This window comes from Phascolarctos cinereus, unplaced genomic scaffold, assembly GCF_003287225.1.
Source record: "Phascolarctos cinereus isolate Bilbo 61053 unplaced genomic scaffold, phaCin_HiC Scaffold_4;HRSCAF=312, whole genome shotgun sequence".
Taxonomy (NCBI): Eukaryota; Metazoa; Chordata; class Mammalia; order Diprotodontia; family Phascolarctidae; genus Phascolarctos; species Phascolarctos cinereus.
In genome coordinates this window covers 203,856,082-203,864,581 of record NW_027555847.1, presented here as the reverse complement: position 1 = coordinate 203,864,581, position 8,500 = coordinate 203,856,082, and the positions used below count along the sequence as shown (strand labels likewise).

Sequence of the window (8,500 nt, the reverse complement as noted above, 5' to 3'; positions counted from 1 at the left end):
TGGAAAAAAAAGATGATGTTCAAAAAAACAGTATTACAAGGGCCAGTTAATTCCATACAAACATTATATACTGGTGATTAATCACTACATTGGAGTTTTGTAATATGGTGAAGGTTTGTTCTAATATATTAATGATCTGAAACAAATGTTGGGGAGCTTAATATTGCGTAGGATATGCTTGTCCCGTATTGGTTGCAACAGAGGATAAATATAAAAGTGGAAATAATATAGGTAATAGCAAAACAAGATTGGCAAATTTCTGACGCCTCCAATAAAGACAATTGTTCCATAAATAGTTGTGGAGTTACAATATTTTGATTTGTATGATTATTATACTTCAAACATTTCATTTGTGTGCTTTCTACTCTATAAAAAAGGCATCAGTTTAGATGGCTATAAGAGAAAATGAAAGTAAGACATCATTAGAGTTACAATCAAACAAGGGGGAAACCCAAAGCAACAGACAAGAACACAGGAAATTTTAAGAGAGTACAGATGTCATGACATTTATTAAAAGGCATGCTGTAACACTAGAGTTGTTAGGAAAAGAGTTAAGTATAGATAATCAAGTAATAATAATCAGCAAATACACAAACTTAGGAGAAATGGAATATACTGTAGTATACAGAAGCTTGAATTAACCATGCACTACGCAGTTAGAAAATATGTTTCTTTAATATTTTATCTTCTCTTTGCATTTATAACATAAGTCATTTCAACAGACATGGAATCCTTTTTTCCTCCAATGCCACAAACTGCTTTACAAATGAAAGCTGGTACTGTTGCTTATCAAAATATACAAGACAATTGATGTTTTTATATAAAACCACTTTATACTTTAACTTGTTCCCAAAAACCCTTTTTTTTGCCAGGTAAAAAAATGTTGTTACAAATATTTACAGCATTTTCTTGTGTTAGATGAACATTCTTACAAACTGAAAAAGGGAATTTTATGAACAGACCATTTAAAACACGATAGAATGTCAGAGGCTCCTAGCTGTGCTATTTTTTTCTTGAATACAGTACTGAAAATAATCCATTATCCCTTGCCTTTAACCCAAATCATTCTGTTCACATTTAAACTCCCATTTTTCACTAAGTGGTCCATTCACCAAATAGAAAATACAAAGAAAAGGCCACTTTGCATTGGGTCTTCTTTCAGAAAGGAGCTTGGGGGAGAGTGGGGAAAGTTTAAGAGAACATCTCAGTAAAACCAGAACAGTCAGTCTTTGGTCAGAGCAATGAGGTGACATTCCGATGCAAAAACTTGCTTGGTCAGCAATCTTTATGATTTGTGCTGCTATGGAGCTAGGATGAACCTTTGAAGGATTTGGGTAACAATGTTTAAAAAAAAATAACAACAGACTGGAATGTGATTAAAATGACAGTATGAAAGTAGCTATTTAAATATTCACTAATATCACAAACAATGCAGAAATCCAAGAACTTAAAAAAAAAGTTTACAGTGCTGATCTAAGCTTGTCAAAAAGAAGCTTCTGATCATAACTCTTATCTTCAAGGGCACTGGACCAAGCTATTATCCCACTATACCATATACCCCAAGTTAGAAAAGATACCATGACCCCTACAAAGATTTGAAGCAGCTCTATACTGGATTCCTGCACAATGCTATACAATGAATATCATATGGTAAAGGCAAAGGAGTAACTGAGACTTCATTTAGATAGTCACAATTTTTTGCATGTATGGATAGTCAGTGGGCCAACATTTTAAAAAAATCATATGGTACATAGTTTATGGAAATTGATTCTATGTAAGTGCGAAAAAGGTGTTGGGGGGAAGGACAATTAAGACTACTGAAGGCACATAAACTTTGGTCCTGGTTTTTTTTGTTTTTCCCTCTCTACAAAACCCCCTAAGTCAAATAGTACATTTTAAATTATTTTTCTTCTAGCAATTCATAATTTGTAGTATGCTAGGAATTTCTGCTCTGAAAAAAATTACAAATAGTTTTGTATATTACAAACATATTCTAAAAGACAGCAGAGTTAAATTTTGCTTAAAGGAAAACCCCTGTGCAATCTGAATTATATTTCTTTCAGCACAACAGTAAAACTTTTAAGCCTGGCAGTTTTTTTCTAGGTAACAACAGATCAAGACAAAGGAAAAGGCAACCAAAAATGGCTTTAAGCACAGGTATACTCTCACATATTGGTTTTTAAAATAGCAGTACACAGAAGGGAATCCAGGAGATGGACTGAAAGTTTGGCAAACTTTTTAAGTGTGATTCATAGGGAGTAGTCTGTAGTTTCAGCCCTGTTATCTTTTGGTCAAATTTAGAGAAAGGATGAGATGACAAACTTAAATGTATAAAAGCAAAACTGCTACTGCAAAGTAACTTACATACTCTTCCTAAAAGACATAGATATTTTGAATTTGTTTGCAAAATTATGTGTAAAATACAGCACATAACAGTGATGGCTCTCTTTCGTCTTTAAAATACAGAGGCTCAAAGATTCCAATCACTTAAAATTATTGCACACAAAATGGGGCTAATGCAGACACTCATGAATGAATCAAGTCATGAAAAATTACAATAAAATTGCAAAAGCTTTCTTTGACGTTCAATTTCTAATTCCAACTTTTAAAAATAATAAAAACATTAAGTCAAAGCAGAAACACCCAGACTAAAATAATTATTATTTCAGTCATGATAGGTCTTTTAGATGGTTTACATAATTGTCCTTTATTTCACTTATATGCAAAAGACATCTAAAATGCTGAAGGAAAATGGAATTGTAATACCAAACAAAATTCCATTTTTATTTTTCAAGTCTCTACTGAAATCCTACTCCATTGACTTATCAAGACCATGGGGTGATCTTGGATTCTTGAAGGTTATATATGTATCAAAACACAAATTCTGCATCAAAACACCAAGCTGAGAAGGCTTCAAGGAAACACTTATGGTCATGCAGTATAGCTACCACTTGAAATCCAGTCAGATTGGTCCTATCACTAGAAGGTTGTCCACCAAGTGTTTCTTTCTTTCTTTTTTTTTTTTTTGGGGGGGGTGGAGGTATAGGGGGATGGGGTAGGAGAGGCCAACAATGCCAACTCATCTTCTAAGGCATAGGTCTTAACACTTTTTACCTGTGTCATTGGAGGGAGTACACACACTTATGAAATCATGGATCTTTTAAACACTTCATAAGTGTTCTCCAAGTACCATTTATAAGAAAAATAAAAATCTATTTCCATTTTTACTTAAATTTCATGTGACCCTAAACTATTACATCAAATAAAAACATTATTTGGGTCCATTTAATTTTTCCACTGGAATTTGTTAGAGTCATATATTTGACACTTGTGCTAAATGGACTCAAGTTCTTTAAAAAAAAAAAAAGAAAAAAGGCAAAACTTTTTTGGGTGTGTGAGTGATTCACTGACATGCTTTTTAGACCTAACATTTCATTGCTACAGGGGACTGGACTCTGAATGAGGAAATTCCTTTTTAATGAATATAGACTAGGAATACCTCGACAATTTATAGTCTTAGAGAGCTGCACTAACAGAAAATGCCCAAATTTCTTCAAACAACGTAATCTTAGTCTCTTAGTAATCCATAAAATGGAAAAAGTTATCAACACCCAACACTTTATTGACTTTCACAATGGAGCTATCAGGTCATTCTAACTCTTCTCCAACAAGCTGTTATTAGGGGAAAATAATCAGAGGGATTTTTTGATTTGTATTTTGTTGTTCTGTCGTTTTTTTTTTTAAATGGACTAGTGAAGTATTTTAATCTCCTAAGAAAGCAGAACTTCTATTTCAGCCTAACCTATAATAGTCAGAGTTGCATTTTAAATGTACTGCTATTTTTGAAATCTGTATCTGTACTTTATCTAAAAGCCAAGAGACCTCCAAAAGTAATATAGTATTCTTTTAAAATAAAGTACATAAACTTCAAAAATTAACACTACAGAACAGCAAAAGTGAAAAAAAAAAGTTTAGAAGATAGAGAATGCATGCCAAAATTAAAAAAGCACACAGATCTTGATTTTCCACCACCCAATTTTTTTTTCTTTTACAAAACCTGTGCCGACACATAGACTGTAGACCTCTATAATTCAAACAACAAGCCCAAATGGATAATACTTGGGCTAATTTTAGACAAAAATTGAATTTTTCCAAACACCCTATTTTTATACAAGAATATGTCTTTTCCAAATCTTAATTTAGATTTTCTTTGTCAATAAATTAAAATGTTATGTGCATATGTATATACAATATCAGAATAGTGTATGTATGAATATATACGTATATACATACATACACATATATACACAAAGTCCCTGATAAGGATTCAAATGTTCTTTCAGATTTAAAGATCTGCTTCATAATTACATTCAACTCCATTATGATCTGCCTTCTATCAGTGTTCCTTTGCCGCACTTAGCTTGACTATCTTATGAGAATAAGTTTCATAAGTCATATGATATTTTCTAACCAAAAGAGGAATACAAAATATTCCGATTAATATATGTCATAGAATAATGTAGCTCTTTTAGTATCCTAAGTACTGTGTGGATAAAAAAACTCACACACACAAATTCTAGTTTATTACCTAAAAAATTAATGTCTTTTCTACCATTTAATAGGTGACACACACAAAAAAATCCATAACTGCCTATTCAACCAATGCTAAAATGGTCCACCTCATAACTTCATGTTCCTTCCTTATTCTAAAAGCTTATCATTATCAATGACTAAGTAAATTGTTTCTGCTTGACTATCATAATTCTTTCAATCTCTGAATTGTATTAGAAAGATTACTACAAGAAATTTGATCTAGTTTTTCTCACAAGATCATCACTGTATTAAAATTAATGGCTGGTGGCAAGGAAACATGTTGAAATTGAATAACTGAGATGAATCACAAGTACTGAGACTTAATATAATCTATTAAAATCTGAAATAAGTAAAAAGGGTTGACAAAAATGACTTAAAAAACGAAAAATGCTTTTAAAAATCTGATCAAGCATCAAAGTAATAGTTAACCAAAAGTTGCTTAATTAAAAAAAAGTCACATTACACAATTACTGAAGCAACATTAAAACACACTCTTACATTCAACAAAATAAAGAGAAGACACTCCCCCCCCCCAAATCCAATCTTCCCTTACTCTTCAAATACGTGGGCATTTAATAATGAAGCTATATTAGCAAAGAAAAGCAAGTTCTCTCTTTAGTACTGAGAAAAAAAAATAAACAAGGAATCCTGAGACAAATTCTGATGGGTATACACAAAATCAACAAATTGGGACCATGCTTTACAGTAAAAAATTATCAGGTAAGTGGCATTGATTGCTAACAGATAAAATTTGAAGAGGCCTACAGGGTATGTACTGAATTATTACCAATCCCATAAACCCCACCCACCCACCCCATTTCTGCACCAAAGCACCAAAAATTTGAATTCAGACTACTACTTATTGAAAACCATTTTAAAAATCACAATGAAAACATTTTAAATCCTAAAGATCAAAAAGAAAAAAAAAATCTCTCTTACCAAGCCCACAATACAGTTTTCAAGATTTTTAGATAAAACTCTAAGCTATTGTATCATTATAAGCACATAATAAGGCACGTAATAAGAAATTAAGTAAATACACAGTAATTTTGATTTAGTATTAGATTATAGTGGTACAAAAAACCCTTGAGGTTTAAATTTTTTTTAAAAGAAGACCTTACCAAAAATAACTTTTAAAAAATCTGTCAAACCATATGATAGACCTGAATATTTTCCTTAAGACTGTAAACTTTTATTATCTGAAAACAAATGTAAAAAAGTAGCTTTTAATTAGGATTATTTTTCCTTTTAATTTTTCCAGAATCATACTACACATCATTTCACGGGAAAAATGTCATTGTGAATTCAGATAAAACGTGATTTTTACTCAATAAAAGCATTAATTAATCCTATAAACAGGTCTTGGTTCTATCTCAATCCAACTCGATTTGGGGAGAGAGTCAGGCACTGCCTTTCTCCAAAAATCTTACTTTCACAATAAAACTAAGAACATAAGAATGATTCAGAAGAGTCCAATGAATGAGGGAAAAGATTGTTTTTCATTAGGAATTTATACTTATAAATTTACGCTTGAGATATCAGAGTCCTTCAATTTGCCTTTGAATTCATTATCACGTGTCACAAAGTAGTGACCAAAAACTGCTATAATTCATGAACATTAATATCTCTCTGCACAGGAGTCACACTTTCTAGTCAGAGACAAATATATAAATTTTTGCTTACACAAAGTGATTTTAAAGTACTTATGTTTAAATAATTCAAACCATGAAGGAATTTGGAAATGTTGTGTAAGCTTGATTTGGACCAAAAAATAGGCTGTCCCCTGAAAGAGAATTTAACACAGGGCATCTGATTGAAAAAAATATTCCTTTTTTAAAAAATAGGATATTTCCACAGAAACTCTGGCGTGGAGAAATAATAATAAATCTTTTACCACATACTGACAGAAAATAATGGAAAAAAAGGTAATCCCTTGATTCTTTACTGTGTATGAACACACTCAAACATCAAACTCAGTGAGAGTTTAATTCAATATTTTGTAAAAGAGGCAGAATTCATCTTAAGCTGCTTCAGTCTCTGTCTGAAGGTTTTACTCAAATTGTGGTCCAGTCTTAAAAGGAAAGTTCACAGAAAAGTCAAATTGTTGATTTTGAGAAGGAGACTCTGAGGTGGTGGTTTTCTCCAAGATCATGATTATGCAGCTCAATAAGTGCCTGAATTGCTTCCTCCACAGATCCCAACTGGATGAGTGCCATTTTGCGATCTTTCCTGGGAAAGAGAACACATATGTTTAAGCAACTGTAAATCCCATCCACTGTAAATATAATTTTAATTTTCTATTCAAAACTATCTCTCTCTCTCTCTCTCACACACACACACACACACACACACACACACACACACACACACACACAGATTAGAGAGAAATTATGGCTCTCTCACTCTCTCTCTCACACACACACTCTAAAAGGATATAAATCTATTGCTAATAAGTTCCTAACACAGGAAAGAACTTACTGGAAGAATTTGAAGGCTTTAACTGTACATCCGGCATCTGTAAATAGATTCTTCAGGTCATCAACCATAACTGAAGGTCTAAGAAAACAGACAAAAAAATCATAATTGCTTCATTCTTGACTACCACAAATTAAGTTGTATTAACTCGTATTGTAGTTTAAACAAAATAATTACTTTAATATGTATGTAAATGTTATGATAGCTGAATATTAAAGATTAAAATCAAATCAAAGAATCCCAAAACATATACACAATAACCTTACAAAGTATTTTCCATAAGTAATCTTCTTTCATCTTAACAATACTCAAGGGTTGTTTGATCTTATAGGAATCACTGCCTCCTATTTTACAGATGATTTTGGTTCAAGGTCTTCTTTCCAAATGCTGGTGTTTATTTGCCTCCGCTGATCTCACTACTAAACACTGTTAACTGCATCCTGACCTCAGGCTTCTGCCAACATAGTCTCTGGCTTCGTCAGTGATCATTCAACCTGACTTTCAGTTTCCTTCCCCTGACAAACCCACTCCCCCTTCCTTCTCGAAATTCTCTCTTCTCTAGAATTCTACTGACTGCCCCTTTTCTGTCTTCTCACCTCTTAAATGTGCAAGTACCTGACAGTTTAATTTTTCTCCCTCTAGCTTCTCTTCCTAAGGTCAGCTATAGGGATCACATCTACTCATATAGAGCTAAAGCTCTATCAACACTATTACTTCCAAAGCTATCTCTGGCTATCATTCTTTTTCTATGTTTCCTCTCCAGCTGCCTTCTATTTCAAATTTAATGTCTTACCACTAATTCCACACTCACAGCCTATTTTTAAAAAAATTAATCTGTTCCCCAAAATGTTTGTCCCTTTCTGACTTTCATGTCTCTATTACTAGTACTACTATTCTTTTCACTGACTTCCAAGCTCAAAACCTCAGAATCACAAATTACTTTTCTCCCTACTTCATTCTGTAAAAATAATCACTAAGTCCTAATGATCTTGTCTTCAGCATCTCTTACGAATGTTTCCTCTTCATTCCTACTTCCCAATGCCCTATTGCAAGTGATGGCATCTTGGATATGAATGAAGTAGCTTTCCTTGAGGACAATGGCCTTCCTGTCTGTCTCTAGTCTTCTTCTACTCTAATCCTTCTTACGTAGCAGTGTCTGAACAATTTTGCTAAAACAAAGTTGTAAAAACAAATCATCCTTTCACTGATATTTTCATACCATTACTCTCCTAATCATTAACACAGAATGACTCCCAATTCCCTATTGTATCAAATGCAGACTTATCTTAATGTTCAGTCCTTTCTTCAACATGGCCTCTTCTTACTTGTCCAACCATATCTCCCAGTAACAGATCAACATAAATATGCCCTGCACTAATCAAGATAATCTCGATTGACCCCTTAAAAGATCATGTGAGTTCTTACCCTAATA

The 8,500-nt window shown here is 32.8% G+C and overlaps 1 protein-coding gene across 5 annotated transcripts in view; it reads right to left on the bottom strand.

The window, feature by feature from the left end:
* Positions 1-656: 656 nt before the first annotated feature.
* The window catches only part of PTBP3 (polypyrimidine tract binding protein 3), a 103,756-nt gene continuing 95,912 nt past the window's right edge, over positions 657-8,500 (bottom strand). For all 5 annotated transcript variants that reach the window (XM_078152855.1, XM_020972420.2, XM_078152856.1 and 2 more), the window contains 2 exons: positions 7,072-7,149; positions 657-6,822 (listed from right to left, as the gene is read on the bottom strand). In XM_078152855.1, coding sequence (XP_078008981.1) covers positions 6,690-6,822; positions 7,072-7,149 — 211 coding nt within the window. In that variant the 3' untranslated portion in view covers positions 657-6,689. The remainder of the gene's footprint in view (positions 6,823-7,071; positions 7,150-8,500) is intronic.